General features: G+C 40.3%; 2 protein-coding genes across 3 annotated transcripts in view; both read right to left on the bottom strand.

Annotated features, from left to right (window-relative positions):
• Window positions 1–3: 3 nt before the first annotated feature.
• rnf141 (ring finger protein 141) lies at window positions 4–10,135 on the bottom strand. Of its 2 annotated transcripts, none has more exons than XM_071904932.2 (6): window positions 10,010–10,135; window positions 8,873–9,073; window positions 5,206–5,314; window positions 4,227–4,408; window positions 2,651–2,758; window positions 4–2,433 (listed from the first exon to the last, which is right to left on the bottom strand). In XM_071904932.2, exons 2-6 carry the CDS (start codon window positions 9,007–9,009, stop codon window positions 2,283–2,285), a joined length of 687 nt encoding a protein of 228 aa, XP_071761033.1. In that variant the 5' UTR covers window positions 9,010–9,073; window positions 10,010–10,135; the 3' UTR covers window positions 4–2,282. The 2 variants fall into 2 exon arrangements, with proteins under 2 accessions (XP_071761033.1, XP_071761034.1); XM_071904933.2 differs by having other exon boundaries at window positions 8,873–9,091; window positions 10,010–10,097.
• A 3,548-nt stretch (window positions 10,136–13,683) lies between these two features.
• Window positions 13,684–18,308, bottom strand: part of LOC139916150 (alpha-1,3-mannosyl-glycoprotein 4-beta-N-acetylglucosaminyltransferase C-like) — a 37,634-nt gene continuing 33,009 nt past the window's right edge. Inside the window, exons 3-5 of the mRNA XM_071904955.2 lie at window positions 15,362–15,504; window positions 15,034–15,181; window positions 13,684–14,843 (exon numbers count right to left, since the gene is read on the bottom strand). Of these exons, the coding sequence (XP_071761056.1) occupies window positions 13,684–14,843; window positions 15,034–15,181; window positions 15,362–15,490 (1,437 nt within the window). The 5' untranslated portion in view covers window positions 15,491–15,504. The remainder of the gene's footprint in view (window positions 14,844–15,033; window positions 15,182–15,361; window positions 15,505–18,308) is intronic.

The following is an 18,308-nucleotide window of genomic DNA, read 5'->3' as shown; positions in this document are numbered from 1 at the left end:
GAATGGTAGGTTTCAATCTTTTACACCTCCATGTTAGTTGTCATATTGATTCTAATTCAGGCATTCTATATTGCAAATGAAATGCCCCCCAAAAAATGCAAGCAGTCATTTCACCAGAATGATAAAGTAAGAGTAAATGTTACCGCTCTAAAGCTGCAACATCACATTACACAGCAGTTATGCGTATGTGCTTCAGTTCAGGGACCTAACTTAAAAAATAAGGTTCTTGCACAAATTTTGTGCTTAGAATCAAAAGTTTTAAGTTTGTGTTTTAAGAAAAAATGACCAAATTCAACATTAATTTTCTCAAATCTTCTGTGATATATCAAGTGCTACAGCTAATTTCTATCATCATGGGTGCTGCATATAATTTTCTATCTCTTTAATCATATTTTTTTTTTAAATGACCATACAGGGGAATTTGAGGTTGAAGTGGAAGAACATTTTTGTTCGATGAACCCCTAGACGTGTTTGGCCTCAGTCTGTGGAACAAACTCTTGCTTAATTTAGTGCAGGACGTCCCTTCTACTGCTGTACGTCTTTTGGTGTGCTTGGTGTTACAGTGTCAGATAATTTCCCCACAGGTCTCTGCTGCCTTTCCAAAGGTACAAACCTGCCTGTTGTTGCGCTGCACAGTTCTAACTCAGAGACCCGACAGACCGAGAAAGCTACAGTAAAGTTCCAAAGTGCGATTTGTCAACATCGACAACCAAAAATGAGTTTTGGTAAAATTTCATTTTCACATCTTCATGGTCTATTCCATGACTAGAAAACAAACTGTTAATTAGTAAATGGCTAATGTGTAGAATTAAAATGCTTAGATTTAGTTACTGTTGATCACAATGTAATACTTGTGTCATTAGTATCTCATACTTGGAAAAAAATGTTAAAATATCATCCAACAAATTATTAAGATTGATGACAAATGCCTACCATATGCAAAACCTGTTTAATTAACTGAATATCAGATAATAGAAAGGTGAGAATTAGCATTCCTTATCACCACCGCCTAAAATAATGTATTAGTTTTCAATAAAATAGAAAATTGTATTATCCTGATAAAAACTAAGGTCAATACATTTTCACATTTCCTGAAATACTTAGTTAAAACTTAACTACTACGTGATTTAAAGTTCTACATAATGCATTTCTACATGAGCTCATTTGTAACTGAAAAGCTGCCCATTTCAAAACATCAATTATTCATATTTCAAAGTGCAATTATTAGAGATTAGATCCTATGGTTACGCATGACCAAGCAGAGCAAAGACAAGAGTGGCTGAAATATATTTGTTTGGGGAATGGAAACCACAGTATTTTTACAGCAATCAGATAAAAATGATCTTAAATAAAATTATGGAAAAGTAAAAAAAAGATGAGAACATAAAAAGACAAATAGTGGTTATGTCCGACAGTGAAGACGACGCCACAGAGAGCAAAAATCCATAAAAGCAACAACCCCTTTAGTTGTGAGTCACACTGTCAGATCCTGACCTGGATCAGAAGCAGTATTCACTCCTTAAAAGTCAGTTTACAATAGGTGCACATAACACGGCTCATACGGCATGTCATATGGGATATAAACATGCAGTATTACATTACACTGACTGACTATATAACAGCTTTTAAGGTGGAGAATAACGATCGGCTTCGGCTTTGCAGCTCGGCCAGGAATTCTGGCAAAAACGGGGCATGTTGGGTGATCTCAGATTAGCACTTCTACTCTAAGAATGTTAATACGTATCAGTCATAAATATCAAACCTCTCAGAATACGAGTGCTGACCTCAGTTCACTTCCCTTGTCTGTGCATCTGTCTCATTCACAGTAATGTGAAAGGCAACACTGTACTTGGATCAGGACTCCTTTTGTAATCCCAGCTCAGGTCTACTTATCCCATTGTTGGTTAAACGTTAAATCAACCCAAAATTAACTTTAGACTTGTACTTGTGGTTATTCTGTTTGCTGAATTAGAGAATATAACTTATAATATATTATAAATATATAATTTCCACTTAGACGAGGTATCACCACACATACAGTTCCAATAAAGCACCACATCTACTCTACATGGGTTGCAATGAGAGGGTGGGCAGAGACGATCTGAAGGCCTTAAGAAGAGACAGGGTTTCATCTTCCTAACACAATAACTAAGAAACCAGGCCGGTTTCTTAGGCGTTGCTAGCTTTTTTTCCTCAATGACATTTCATGTTGAAACATCTGAAGTCTACTTAGTTGATACTGGGTTGATTTTTCCTGTCAGAGCGGCTCAGTGTGTTGGGTGTTAAGGCCTGTGTGGGTGGCCTGCCTCATCGGCCAGGTTGAGGATGTAGCCGGCGATGTCGTCCTCTGTGGGGGCGTCGGACATTACCCACGATTCATTGGCAGCGGTCACTTGCAGGCGGCATATCGGACAGTTTCGGCTCTGCCCGCTCCTACAAAAACAGAAGAGATTGGTTGAAGAAAAATGTATGCAATTACTGGTCGGTGTTTATGCATGTTTGTGTCAAGGGAGACTAATGTTTTTCTGTGACTAACGTTTACATGATTTACAAGGCAATACAACAGATGTTGGAACAAACTTAATAAGATTTCTCCACAGGATATAGATGTGTGTGTGTGTGTGTGTTTGTGTGTGTGTGTTAATCTTACCATTTGTCAATGCACTTCTGACAGAAGCTGTGTGCGCAGGGCAGAATAAGGTCAGACTTGCCGTCCATGCAGATACAACACTCCTCCTCATCAGTCAACTGCTTCACCCTGCATGGGAACAGACAGTGGAGAATACCAAGGGTTTCATTCTCAAGATAGCTTATCGCTTTGATAATAATAAATAGTGGGTTAAACTTTCACATCAATAATCATTTTGTAAGTAGGTGACACTTTTGGAGGAAATGTCATTTTGGTATGAAACACTTCATGTTGACGCAGACAGGGGAGGCTCGGTGGCTTGGTGGGATAACGTAGCTAACTGCCAATCAAGGTCAGAAATTAACGGGGGCTCAGCAAATGCCCATGAAATAAAAAATGAGGTTCACCCTGTTCACATTTTTTTCCGTTGAACTGTCAAATATCCACACGTGAATGCAACTACTGTCCCCACCAGGTGAGAAAAATTGAGCATTTTTTGATTAGAACAACTGAGCGCGCAGCTTGAAGCAGGACAAAATGCAAAACAACCAATATCATAAAAAAACTCAACAATTTAGGGGTTAAAGATGAACTGGTTGGGGACAGAAGAGGGGAAAACAGCACCATCATCTTCTGTTTCCAGCAGTGGGAAAGAAGCATGGGGCAGCTGCTGTATTAGGAGTTAAACAAAAATAAATAAATAAAAATTGTAGTGTTGCAATAGTGTTTATTTGCCAAAATAATAAATATAATGAAATAATTTGCAAACGTATTATTTCATGGCTCAACCAGAAGGCACTCAGTACAGCGCAAACCTCCACCAAAACTGTACAACTCTCCAACTTGTAAAGCTGCAGTTTCGTACGTGTTCATCATTTGTCTTCCGGGTTTGAATTTTACGGCAAAATAGCACGTGAATGCAGTGCTGTTTAGCAGCCGACTTGGAAGTCCCAGAAGTCAGACCTTCCCACCAGCACATGAACGCAGCATAATAGTTATGGTTAAAAAAAACAGACAGACAAACAAAAAAAAAAAAAAAAAGGGATAATCATCTTAAAGACGAGATGAAATGAAAAATGCCTTTTTAACCCTTTTAGATCACATCCCCGGTCATACTGTGCACCTGTTTAACAATATATGCCAAAAAAAATACGTTTTCTTCAAAAAAATGTTTTCTTCCTGTAAAACAAAATATGCCGTGTGCTTACGTAAGCATGCCCGTAACTAATTTCAGCCAATAATATCATGACATCCACCCATCAATCAATCTTCAACTTTTAGCGCACAGAGCTAAGAGGCTAAGATTCATTAGTTAGCTAGCTAGCAACAGCACGGTACTTCGGTGTGTCTTCGGGTGTTATGACACACCCACTTTTCAACGTTCAAATCAAATTCCTCCCAACGTTACGTCCCGCCTGTCTTTCCTGTTTCACTCGGAAATACGTCACGATACGGAAGTTAGATACTCTCGAAATGCCGTTTCATCTCGACTTTAAGGCAGAAATCGCAGACCCGGCCTGCCTGGACAATAATTCAATATGATGCTTTATTGCCTGCCTAGACTATCGAGTGCTGCAGGAGACTCATTTATACCAACCTGCCCATCCACATGCTGGCCTGGCAGGAGTCTGTGGAGGGCAGCTGTGTTGACGGGCCCTCGGTGGCGCCCCCTGCTGACAGCACCTCGGCTGCCTGGCTGGTGATGTCGCGGTACAGCTGGATGAACTGGTACAGGTTCATGATGCGTGATGCTTCCACCATGCCGTCCTCCTTATTGATCTGGTAGGAAACAGAACAGAGGCAGTTGCGTGACTCAGTATACTAAACACACTAATACTGTATATACACACACACACACAGTCACAGACTCATACTGCGCATAAGTAGTAGGGTTTGACCGATGTGGGTTTTTGCTATTTGTTTTACTTGAAGCTGTCAAGAGCCGATATGTTGGGCCGATATTCAATATCTTTAAATTTGACAGTATTTATGCCAAAAACTTCAACAATCACAACTATTCAGTGTTTCCACCAGAATTATATTCTTGGCAGGATGGAAAAGCCACTGAAACATCACAGAACATGGGACACTAAAACTCTCCATTGAAACCCTAATGATAATACATTATTCACGCATACTTGTGTGGAAAACAATAAAAATTTTACATTAGAATCAATACAGATTAAGGTCTTGCCATAGACAACCAGTGTAGTATAAATCAATTCTACAATATGTAATCAATCAAGCTGCATCATACCTATTATATCAGAGGTGGACGACACTGACTGGCCAATATCTGATTTTTCATAAAAGGCCAACATCAGCTTGATATATTGGCAAACTGATAAAGTGGCCCAACCCTAATAAATCGACATACACACCCAAGAATATGTTTGAGCACAACCTCAAACAGGATCACACACACACACACACACACACACATATATGTGCAGGAGCATGCCTTCACTCTTCATCTCTCTCTCTCTCACACACACACACAAAATCAAAGAGTGGGCAGATGCTCGTGTTGGCGCGTGTGTGTGAATGCCTCGCCAACTGCAGTTCGATGGTCTCACCTTGGTGCAGACGATCCTGACGGCCACCTTCCACAGCGCCGTGGCATCAGAGCCTGGCTGCACCTCAAACAGCAGGTGCTTCTGCTGTCCAGCAGCTAGCTTGGCCGTACTGAGAGACACCCGGCAGAGGAGAGAGCATGTTCAACTCTACCAACCACACTGCATCGTACGTGCGCTGAAGCAGTAAATAATACTAATAATAAACTGTATTTATATAGCACCTTGCAATATATGTTACAAAGTGCTTTACATAGATTAAAAGAAAATACACAGAAAATAAAACAGACAAAAGCAGATAGGAGACATTATTTAAATAAAACAAGCAAATAAAACGGTAACACTTTACAATACGGTAAACAAAATTGTGGTAGTTACTAAGGAACGAGTGAGGAACGAATCAGGAGCGACCCGATAATTAATGAATCGTTAATGAGTAGTTCCTGAATAACTCTGAATCGAGGACTATATAGTAGATAATGATGAGTTACTAGACAACAGACTGGGAGATACTATATTAATGAATCATTAGGTAATGATTAGTTCATAAATATCTGTGAATAGACATACTGACCACTTTCTTCATGAGTAGTTCCTGATTAACTATGAATCAGTCACTGAGCGGCAAAAAACTAGTAACGACTCATTAATTACTCATTAGTTAATCATTAGTTACTCTTTTTGTGCACCCCCAAGTATGAACTTTTCTACTTACTTACTTCATTCCACATTACTTAGTAACTACTCAGTATGATGTACCACTTTACTTGGGGGTGCACAAAAACAGTAGCTAATGATTAACTAATGAGTAATTAATGAGTCATTACTAGTTTTTTGCCGCTCAGTGACTGATTCATAGTTAATCAGGAACTACTCATTAATGATTCATTAATTATCAGGTCGCTCCTGATTCGTTCCTTAGTAACTACCACAATTTTGTGTACCATATTGTAAAGTGTTACCAATAAAACAATACAGACCTAATAAAATTAACAGTAAAACGCAAGGTTATAAAATTGAGTTTTGAGGTATATTGACTCAAAACTCTATCACCTCTTTACTTCAGCCTGACATACGGACAGTTAAAAGAGCTTTGTCAGCTCATCTAACACTGCACTCTTACTAGGATAAAAGTTCAATAATGTAGGTAGGGACCAAGCCATGTATTTCCCCTAAACCTAAAATACTAACCTGATAGATATCAAAATAATTTCTTAGGATTATTGTGATATTCATTTTGTCCATATCGTCCGGTCCTAACTGTAACTCTAAGAAACTTCTTCAAGATTTATCAAGAAGGAAATCAAGCTCCCGGCACAGTTCATCACCAGGTTATCATAAAGGCCTGTGTTACAAAACTCAGTATTCATTCACCAGCATGGCTGACTGGCTAGACAACTGGACCTTTTGAACTTTTGTTTTGTTGCCAATTTGCCACTGTTGAGGATGTTGCTACTCGCCCCGCCCCCCCCCGAAGGATAACAGCCAATAACAGCCTTTGATAACAGCCAGTATGCACTCCAACAAGGTGAAACTATGCAGTCAGAACAGTGGAACTGGAGTGAAGCTGTCTATCACTTGCAAAGTAAAAAACTATTTCTATATCGTGCCGTGAAGCCACCGCTGAAGGGATTAAAAATTCAGCGTGTTTCTGTATTCATATGAGTCTCTCACAAAGCCTTAGTCATGAATAGGTCACACACTGTCGTCAGCTATTTTCTGTATTATTCTGCAGCACCGTGCCCACAAGCTGTACTGATGTGTCATAACTGATCTGATCCAGAGAACAGAACATCTCTCTTGCGTCAGCAGATGAGTCAATCAAATGCTCATATTCATATCTGTATCATTCACTTTTGATTTAGTGAACAGACTGTACAAAACTGAAACCGTTTACCTTTGTTATTATGATGTTCTTAGATAGTCCGTAGTCAGAACAACTATGTATATTGTAGTTAGGACCACTGCTAATTGTCTTTCACTGGAGAGACACGCGTTTCCTTTATTAAACCCACAGCAGATTTCCCGCCGCATCCGACCCGCTGGCACACACGCATAATGTAAACATAAAATCCTTTCATTCTATTTTGTCCAGATAATTGAACATGTCAATGCACGCAGCATGACATTCAATACACACACACACACACACACACACACACACAAAATCTCTGGCCTCATATCTTACAATTTGTGATGTGTGTGCTCTCTCATGTTATCATTTTATGTTATGTTATTTATCTATGGCATTTGTTGCTCTGTAAAGTATTTTGTGTGTCTGTTAAAAGTGCTTTATATAGGCTACTCATTGACTTTAACTGGCTCCAATCTATGATGACAGGCTGTGAAATTCAAAACAACATCAGAAGTGAACTGTTGATTCCAGATGGACGACATGCCTACGGCACTGATGTTCGCCGACTGCAAACTGGCTCATACTTTGTTTTTTTACAGCATACATCTGATGGCTTTCTTGACCCGGCAAGTGAAATGTTTTTCTTTTGGTTGGGCGGTAATCAACCGATCACCGATGACCTATTTAGAATGCTTATCGGCCGATTATGGTTGGTGTCCGATCAATTGCCGCACCCCTAATTGATGTATATAGGAGTTGGAAGGGTTAAAAGAAGAATCCACCCTCGGATAATCTTACACTATAATATATCATCAATTTGTGATGTTCCAGCAGTTATTTTGAGGATACTGTCAGTGGAGAAATTGGTCTCTCTCCTCTTATACGATGGACTTCTCCCTGTATGACTGTTGAATGTCGGTGCAAAAAGGATGAGTCTAGAAAGAAGCCCTCGCTCTTTGATTCTGAGGGACTGACACCAAAACCTGATGTCTACTGTTGGTGTTTTACATCGCTAAAAAACATTTTCTGTTATCAAACTCCATTGCAGCTGCACTGGAAATATAACCGTCTTTGTTTAGCCAGTTATAAACAAAATGGACCCATAAATGCAAGGTGCATCACCAATAGCTGTTTTTTGGGGTGTATTTTTCCTTTACCCTAACCAAAATAAACAACAGTCTACTCTTTTTTGTCTGGTCAACAGAACTGAGCAAATCATGTAATAGCATTTATGTTTGTATGTTTTGGTGTACAAATTCTTATTTTGCTTGTTCAAATTACTTTGTTTTGAAGATTGAGCAGCATGACATTCCATACATCAACTCTGAGTTTCTCTTTAACAACTCACCACATTATCCTGCCTCTCACTTCCTATCTCTGAGAGCTGGGCTAAATTTAAATCGGCAGAGGCAGAGGCCTAACGTTTGGGGAATAGGCTGGGTCAAATCCTAGATGGTGGAATACTATCGCAGCTCTCCAGAGTTTAGCTCTCAACCAGAATAGTCTACATTAGGCTGAAAAAACTCCATGGCATTCAGCTATTCTTTATCAACTCAAGACACATATTCCTACCTGTATATTCCAAAATGCTATGAGTCCTCACAGTCAATTTATTAAAACTCTCCTTATATCATTTTGTTTTTTCCCCCAAAGCAAACCTCTTTCTTCTGCTTTCCCTACACTTGACATTAGTAAGCTGGAGCAAGTAAACTCAGCTGCATGTTTGCACTGCTGAACACATATTTTCACTATTGAACACATATTTGTCCTCTTGAACAGATGTTTGCACTATTGAACAGACTATGTCAGACTTACACATCGTTAAGTTCGGCCACCCTTGCCAGAAACTCCTCGTAGGTGAGGTAGCCGCTGTCGCGCACCAGCCCGGCGTGTTTCACCAGCTTCTCAGGCAGACGGGTCATCATCGCCTGGCCTGAGATCTGCTGGCCCATCCCGGCTGCAGCACTCACACAACAGCACTCGCAGAAGACCGCACCTCATTCAGTGTTGGGGAGCCTAGTGGGAAATAATGAACTGCTGCAAGTCAGTTATTACTTACTACGCTTCTCTGTGACTGATGTATGCTGTACACTGTATACAAGTTGTATTGACTGTCATACATTGATGTGATGTTTTTGTTTTATTGATGTGATGTAGTATTCTTCTATTCTATTCTATTTGATTGGTTTGGGCTACTCATTTGTAATACCCTGTACTTCCAACTGAATCTTGGTACCAGTGTGGGATTTTAATTGGAGGTACAAGTTTGTGACCTCTACAGCAGCCACTTTGGCAGGTAGCCCATCACCTTTGGAGATCCTATTCTATTCAAAAGCAATCTCGTTGACTACAAAGTGACCTGCAAGGTTAGTTTCCAACCCTCTTAGGTACTCATATCTTACAGCATAGCTGTAATAGCAACAACAACCACTTGTTTCTGTGCAGGATGGTTAGCACTTCTCTTGCAATGAAGTATCAGGTGTCAATAAAAAGCAGGATTATTTCAGTGGACTACTGTAGCTGACCACCTAACAAACTCCAATCAGAAACTCAGATAGTTGCTTCAATAGAGACACACAGAAGTTGTATGTGAACTGTATTGATTAGCATTATGTAATAGCTAATGTGACAGCTGATTAGTGCTAGTTGTTCAACACACTTCCGTCACTGAAATGAATGCTAACATCATCCTTGTCTTGAACACATTTCGATAACTCATCTTTAAGGTAACCTTATATTACAATGATTAAATCTGCTATCTGTCGAACGCCAAGAGCAACATCAACAAGCCTAGCTAGCTAATTTTAGCAATCGTGTAACATTACTGCTTTGCTGACGAGCTTCGTTAACGAGCAGCAACATTATTTCGCCGTTAACCATACAAAACACGGTGGGTGAAAAAGCCAAGCCCCCTGAAAAGACAGACCATTATCAGAAACAATGGCTTCTTACCAAGCACTGCAATCAGTCAACATAACTGGTGGGAGTTGCGTCTAAACTTCACAGCTAGCTTAGCTGGTGTTTGTTTTGAAGGGAAACCGTCGCCGTTCAACGACGTCACGAAATGTTGGACCGTTCACCACTCCGCTCTGTTGGCGCTCATGTTGTTTTGTGAATCGTCATTTTTTTCAGTTAGCTTGTTATCAAATCCAGTCACCACATGACTGACTAATACAAGCTGTCTGATAGGGCGAAGTTCACACCCACCAACCAAGTCTGGATACCATAAACCATGCTTTCAGCATAGAGATAATGTCAGTAAGTTTTCCCACATGAGACAAGTATATTGGCTGAATGACTGTGTCCCTGTCACGGGTCAGACTCTGCCCTGCCCAGCCCAGGACATAGATACAGGATAGATAAGAGGAACATGCAATGTCTCTCCAGGGAAGGAACAGGGATGAAGAGGAGGGTAAATTCAGCTTAAACTCAGTTCATGCACCTTTTAATTATATTTATTTAAGATTATCTTTTGGATTTGTTTGCCTTTATTAGACAGTTGAAAGTGGAGAGAGACAGGAAAGACTGGGAGAGAGAAGGGTGACTTGGCGGCTTAAACCTATTCAGCATTTCACAAGAAAAAAATAGACATGATAATACATTTGTATAGCAGAAATATTTATATATATTTATATATTTTAAATTATCTCGCAACCCTCTGGTGGGTCCAGACCCCCAGGTTGAGAACCACTACCTTAGACCATTGATCCACCAGGATGCCCCAGTTGCAAAATAGAGACTACCCACCTTTTTTAGGCTGAGATAAGTCTTTGATGTAAAATTAATATGCATCATACTAAGAGATATCACACAGTTTCAAGCTAACCAACAATAGGAAAGGGTCCTTTAAGGGGAAAACACCATAAATCAATGCTTTTCAGAAAACATTATTGATTTTTGTTTATATTGGTGGCTGACTGGAGGTCATAGTTCACCCACCTCTTTATTTACCACTACACCACAGGGAAAGATGATGGAGATTGAATTGGATTCCACACGGCTGCAGCAGGACAGGGAGGCTACAGGGGGAGAGGCAGGAGGAGGCAATAAGCAAGAGGACGGAGAGAATGTGACAAGTAGAGGAATAGGATGAGGGGAATTGCATTGGATTAGTAGGAGGGGAGAGCAGAAATCATTTACAAAGGGCCACCCAGGGAAAGATTGGAGGAGGAAATACAATTGAGGAGGAAGAGATCAGAGAATAAGCTGGAGCAGCGAGACAAGCCACGAGAAGAGAGAGGAAGAAACTATAAAATGTGTATTAGAGCAGGCAAATCCAAGAAGATGGCAACTGAGAATAAGAATTAGGACGCTGATCTGATGTTTTCGAAAAAGAAAAAGGGAGAACCAGAGAGTGAAAAATAAGTTGAACCAAGAGAATGTAAATGGAGGCAATCTGTGTGTTTGTGTGTGTTTGGAGAGGATGTATGTAAAAAAAAGAGGCTGGAGGCCAGTTCTGCACCCCAATCCCCAATTCATAATGAAGCGTCATTATTATAGCAGAGTTGGAGAACTTGATTGAACTCTCCTCCAGTGGAAATTCAATTTTTTGTCCAAGAGCTCACTTTTGGGTTGGCCCGATCTGCAGCCAGGCCATCTGTTACACTGGCAAGCAGAGGATGTGATGGGGACTCACCCAGAGAGGAGATATAATCCCTGCTAGCACGAATGACACCTGTAACACTCTCAAACTTCAAAAGATGATCTAAAGGACCTAAAGGATAGAGGGTAAGAGGCTCCAGACTTGTAGCAAATGATAATGTAATACCTGCCATTAGGTAATTACTTGTCAAAATGTAATAAAATGCAACTCTTTTTGGATTGAAAATGTAATAAAACCTGTTAATGTAATAAATTACCAGATAAGAAAACAGATAGAACATCACATTATTACATCAACTGACAATTGTTACTCTATAAGGGCTGAAACTTATTTTAATTGATGATGCAATAATGATATTGACTAATTATGGAATAACTGGAGTTATTACATTCATCTTATTCTTACAAGATATCACAGTATTTGCCAATACTATTATTACATCATCAGTTAAAAACATGTTACAAACCCTATGAAGTAATAATCAGCGGATAATGTAATAATGTGATGTTATTACATTATCTGACAATTTGTTACATTATCAGGTTTTATTACATTTTCAATCCAATAAGAGGGGCATTTTGTTACATTTTGACAAATTATTGCATTATCAGGCAGTTATTACTTTATCAGTTGCTATGGACCCAACATCAGTCCAGGAGGGTCTTCATGCTCAGTCCAGTGTTGAGAACTGAGGCTCCCTGTGCTCATCCTTTGAAATCACCAGCAGGTGGCAGCAAAGAACACTTCATAAAATATCAAACTAAAGTCAGCTATAGTTGAAATAGTTGACACTAAGCGACAGAATATATCATATGAGATTCAACAGACATGACCTAATGTGTAAGAAAGAAGATCCCTCTGCAACAGGATTGTACAAGACTGCAAGTAACATGTGAAGCTGTGAATCTAGTAAAATGTGGACAGAATTCAGTGCTTTTACACTGAAAAGAAAATTATTTTTTTTTGGTCTAGTCCTGAGCTGCACAATCTAATTATTCTCAAGAGAAATAAAAAAAATCTTCCTATTAAGTGAGAAATGTTACTTTTTTTCCAGTGCAGTTGTTTCAACACTTTCCAGGACTCAAGTGACATTGTCCTGATACAAGTGAAGTCATATGTTTTGTTTCCAGATATTGTCACTTGATTGTTGATTTGCAGTGGAAACAACTGAAATGATCAACTGGCAGATGTTTTTCACTTCTCAAGAAAATAATGACTGAAGGACTAAGGATAATATTTGTTGCAGTGTATTCTCATCCTTTTAGCCTTTTAGACAGGCGGTGGCAGTGGTTCACAATGGCACCACTGGATAAGTCTTAACAGGCTTTAAATGAGCTTGCTAGTCTTCAGCTACTCACAGCTCCTGCCTGCATCACACATCAAGTCAGTCTAATGATCTAGAACTCCTGATATAGTAAACCCTTTCATCCTTGATTTTTTGCCTCACACAGAAATATGAATAATTCTAATTGTGTTAATTTTGGCTCCTTTTTCAGTGCCTCAGTATGAGGAAAACTGTTGCATAGTGCAGCATTGAATCTATGCATCCATTTTCAGATCTAGAACCATAGTACTGAAGGCAATAACCTATTCATTTAATCTGTCTGTCTGACCCAACCTAAATCTGTCTCTCTGAATGAAGAAAAACACGACGACAGGCAAATAGCACTTTTACTAGATTCAAGATTTTGAAATGTTTTAAAGCTGAAATTCTGTGGCATTCCTGTTTCAGAAAAGAAAAACATTGATACCAGCAAAGTATTAACAATTTTATATACATACTTTTATTTTTTTTTTACTTAGGAAAAAAAAACATAGGTATAAAGGCTCCATACAGATTGGTAATTTTAATCCATAGGGAACAACACACTGAAAACATAGATCTCTGAAAAATCCAAGAAAATATGGATTGTTTCAAATTCCATAAAAAGATGACACCCAGCAGTAGTCCAAAATGAACTTCAATGCATTCAAAATTAACATATATACAGATAGTAACTAAAAAAAAATCTTTTATTACCTTTTACTGACTTATTGGCTGTGTAGTCCATAAACTGATAGTTCTTATGATAAGCCATTCTTTCTGACTGGCAGTAACTACTATTCGCACACACTCAATGTCAAAGCCGATCTTGTGGTCCACATTGCTAACCTCAATGTTGCCACCTTTAAACTCTCCTAATGTGATGAAGGAAGTACATTGCCTTCCCTGCTTAGTTTCCACCAGCTTTTGCCCAACTTCCAGAGCTCCGTGGTGAAGAATGTCATTCTGCCGATCCTCAGTACCTGTCACAATTTTAATTTTGCTGATTTTAGCTGATTTGTTAAAGACGATGACGAAGAAATCTCCGGTGCATGGAGGCTTCCCCCAAAAGTATTCGTCGACAATACTGCTGTAGGCCTTGGTGGCGTCATAGCTCTCAAACACATTGATGTTTGTGTAAAGGCTGGCAGGAGGGTTGTCAGGAATGTCTATGGAGTCTTCCTCGAAGTCGTCGTCCTTCAGCTTGTTCTCCGCTCCTTTGTAAGAGGAGTAGTAGCCCATGTGCTGGAACAGCGAGGGCTTGAAGCGGATCACGTCCTTCTGGGCCAGCAGACCCCTGAAGTGAATGAGGAGCCAGTCGCAGGGCATTTCCTGGTAGAACATGAGCAGGAAATGAGCCAGACGCGGCAGGTCTCTGGAGTGGTAGAGCTTCCCGATGTAGCCCAGCTTGGAGAACTCCAGCATCACCCAGTAGGAACCTTCTCTGGAGGTGATCACCTTCTTCAGCGCCGTCAGGAAGTTCCTGGAGCAGCGCACATCGTCTTCTAACATCATGTAGAAGTGAGAGAGGTTCGTACAGAAGTTGAGGAGGAAAGCGTAGTCCACGTTCTGCTTGGAGCGGAAACGGACCCGGTCCTCCGGGTCGTTGTAGTTCCTTTTCAGCCCGTCCAGAGACGGATAGTATTCCTCTGGAGCGTGGATCACCAGGAGGCGTCCGGCTATGATGTGGTGGGCAAACTTCCTGGTGATTTCCTGCACCAGGTTCTCACACCAGACCAGGTCAAAGTCTGCCAGATGGACCACAACCACAATCTCTTTCAGTTCCTCGTAACTGGACTGATCGAAGATGGATTTGATCGTCTCCAGGAGGTAATTCCCCTTTTTCCTTTTGACAGATGACAACCCAATGGTAAGATACTCTGTGAACAGAAACATGTTGTTGATAAGATCCATCACTTTAGTATGGAACAATCTTAAACTGTTAGTAATCAGATATGTTCAGACCTCAAATTCTAGTCATCCTGCTATCTTTAGTGAAGATCCAGACGTCATACACCATAAGATTACATCAGAGTTTCAAAGTTTGAGTGCTGTGGTAGAAATACTTACTTTTGCGTGGCAAAGGGATTCCAGCAAGGTAGCGATAAGTCACGTTAATGGTGCCAGAGGAATTGGAGAGATCTCTGAAAGTGTGGACATATCTTTCAGAGTTTGCAGGATGTATCAGTGTCTCTCCCAGTTGTCTTTTTTCAGCCTCCTAAAAGAGCAAAGCAGTCTGTAAGAAGGTATGCACATTCCACGACACATCAAACATCGCTAAAATACTCTGGGTAATAAATGGGCAAAGGCATTCAAAGGGTGTCAGGAGGATGTTTTACTGTAATGTCCGAGGCAAAAAAAAATTCCAGGAAGACTTCTCAAAAGGCGAGAAACTTACCAGCACATATCCATCATCCATGTAAAGGTTGAAAAAGAGGAGAAAGGTAATGAGGAAGCCGAGGAACGGAAACATCGATCGTTTCCGGAAACACCTCATCTTGTCCATGGACTTCCACATTAGCCTCATGATCACGTCTCTCACTGTGGAAAAAACACAGATACAGCACAGAGTCTGCCATCAATAGCTGTCCTCAGCAAATAAAAATGTATGCGAACTTGCACACATGGCTAAACATTTCTTTTTTTATTTTGGCCCCTGTGCACATTTGGGTTATCACATTGACATTAAGGATTAGTGGTAGGCTTCTGTGAGTGGACAGAGTCACAAAGGCCTCATCACTTTACTGTAATCGTGAGGGATAAATCATAAATGAAAAAGAACTACGGTTCAAGTGAGAAGATTGCCTCACTTATCTGAGCAGCTTCGTAGAACAGAAGTCTTAAAAGATTTTTCCCTACTGAATATCAATTTCAAAGCTGGATGGATCTTCACCCTATGTGGTTATGATGAGGTATTGAGCGTAGCCGATGCGCCCGACAGCATTGAGATTGAGGTTTTAGAGCTATGGACGGTCGGTTTTTCAGGTTTGTAAAGTACTCACTGGATTAAGCAACCTTACTGCTAATAATGGGTAATTTAGGTCATTAATCGAATCACAAAAAGCAGAGGGGAAAAGACAGACATCTGTTAAGTTCGTGCACAGCAGCACGGGCCTAATGCTGCAAGCCAGATGATCTTGCAGAACTCAATAAACATCAGCGTCATCTCCTCTGATAGAAAACAAATGCTTCCAGCCCAGTTCAGCATGATGTTTACTCATAGCGTTGACAGTCTTTTATCTAAAAAGAATTACCCTGCTCACTATGTATACTCTGTCCTACTTGGCACCTCATTTAAAATGACTGATCCCAGGACACCCTCCCTAATTCTGATGTTGCGTAACACAAAAACACAGCCTTCAATATCAGAAACCGTGAGCTCCCCAGTGAGAGGGAGACAATTACGGCATAGACTTGTGTGCCACTGGACCCAATAATTCAATAAACAACTTATAGCACCCAAATCAAGTCATGGTTGCTGTGTTATTCATTGCATGAGTTCCATCTTGGAAGGAAAACCATCTGCCATCTGCCAGAGAAGTAAGCCATTTTGTGTTTCTGTCACGCAAAAGCTCCACGGTGGGACCTGAGAGACGCAGCGGCAAGAGTAAGTGGAAACACAATGACAGCTGTGAGGCAACATTATGAAAGTCCTCACAAAAAAAACCCACACTCACACACAAGCACGCACGCACACACAAGCAAACACACACGTCATTATTGAAAAAGCAGTCTGAGAAATCAGATACTGGAATGATGAAAGACTATCTAACAAGGGGACATATAATGCACGTACGCTTTCTTTACAAGAGAGGAGATTGCCTAGAATTCATCAGGTTTTTTGTTTGCTTTCTGCGAGAGTGAATCTAAACAACAAACAAGCCTCCCATAGGTCACGTACATTTATATGGAAATGAAGGTACGCCTATGAATAAATAAGCACCAGTTGTTGAGTCTGTTTGCTTTGGTTTAAAGCGCCTCTCCGCCAAGTTTTTTTTCCAGCATATTATTGGTATGTATGCATAGAAACCTCATTTCTACGAGTGCAGTCATTTCAGATTAAACCCAGTAAAATAATGACAGGTAGAGGGGAATACCAATGAATTTCGACATTAAAATTTGAGATGCCTCACGCCCAACAAGGGTTTATCTTTACTAGTAAACATTCACAACAGTCTCCCTAGGACAGAAATGAGAAGAGATTTGTCCTGCCCTCTAATCTGTGGTGTTTTATCTCTGTAAACTCCACAGGAAAAGGGAATTATGGCCGTGCTCAGTATGAAGTGTGATTCCCCTGGCATATGGGCACATTTTCTGGCTGAAAACTATTGGCACTAATATGAAGTTAATTTGGATGTAGACATTCAAACAAACAATTTTTGGGTCCATTAAATCAGGATTCCATTAATTTTCAGTGGAGTAGTTGCAGGTTTTACATCTTAATGACATCAGCTTGTGGACAAAGTGGTTCATGTTTATAGGTGCTGGCTGGATTGTCCTGGGACATGGGAATGATGTCTTAAATTAAGTTATATCCTTTCACTCTCTTGAGGGATGGCAGTGGTCAAAAACTCTGGTCACACTGCAGCTGAAAGTGTCTCAATTCCGATTTTTTCCCTCATGTGACACAGATCTGATGTTTTATAATCATACATTTTTTTGCCCTTGTTGCCATGCCAATAAGTAAATTTTACATTGTTTACCTGAGACAATTGTCATCATTTTGGCACCTACAGCAGCTTGGCTGAGCCTGTATATAATGGAGGACGACGAGACACAACAATGCAAAGCAAGATACTGTACCGTAACCGAAATGTGTTTGAAACAAGCAGGATAAGATTAGGTACAAAAATGTATGTGACATCTTTTGTTCTTGTGATTCAGCGTGTCTTTTCTGACATCGCTGTCAGTTCATATTGGTATCGGATCCTAGAATAGATACGAAGAGTCATCCGAAAAATCAGACACGAGCCGCAATTTGGAAAGTGTGAACATAGCCTAAAGGATAGAAGAGACAGGTTTGTGAGCAGAGGGTTGCAGATTCAATAACTAGACCTGCTAGGAAAATCTGGGTGGGGAAAATGAACGAGTAATGCTTTAAATTCAGCAACTACCGTCAAGGTGCCTTTCAGCGAGCCACTTAATCCCCATTTACTCCAGTGCGGCTGCTCAGTCGCCTCCAGTAGAAGACTGTGGTTGTACTGGGCAGCTCCCAGGTGGGAATGTGTGTAACTGTATGAATGTGAAGCATTGCTGAGAAAGAGCATGCATGCTCAGCAAAACCATTCCCTGGATAACTACAGGTAGAACAAGATGGATGGGAAACTTGTTGCAGCTGGGAATAA

The sequence above is a fragment of the Centroberyx gerrardi genome, chromosome 4, assembly GCF_048128805.1.
Source record: "Centroberyx gerrardi isolate f3 chromosome 4, fCenGer3.hap1.cur.20231027, whole genome shotgun sequence".
In the NCBI taxonomy this organism is placed as follows: Eukaryota; Metazoa; Chordata; class Actinopteri; order Beryciformes; family Berycidae; genus Centroberyx; species Centroberyx gerrardi.
This window is presented reverse-complemented; position numbering and strand designations above follow the sequence as displayed.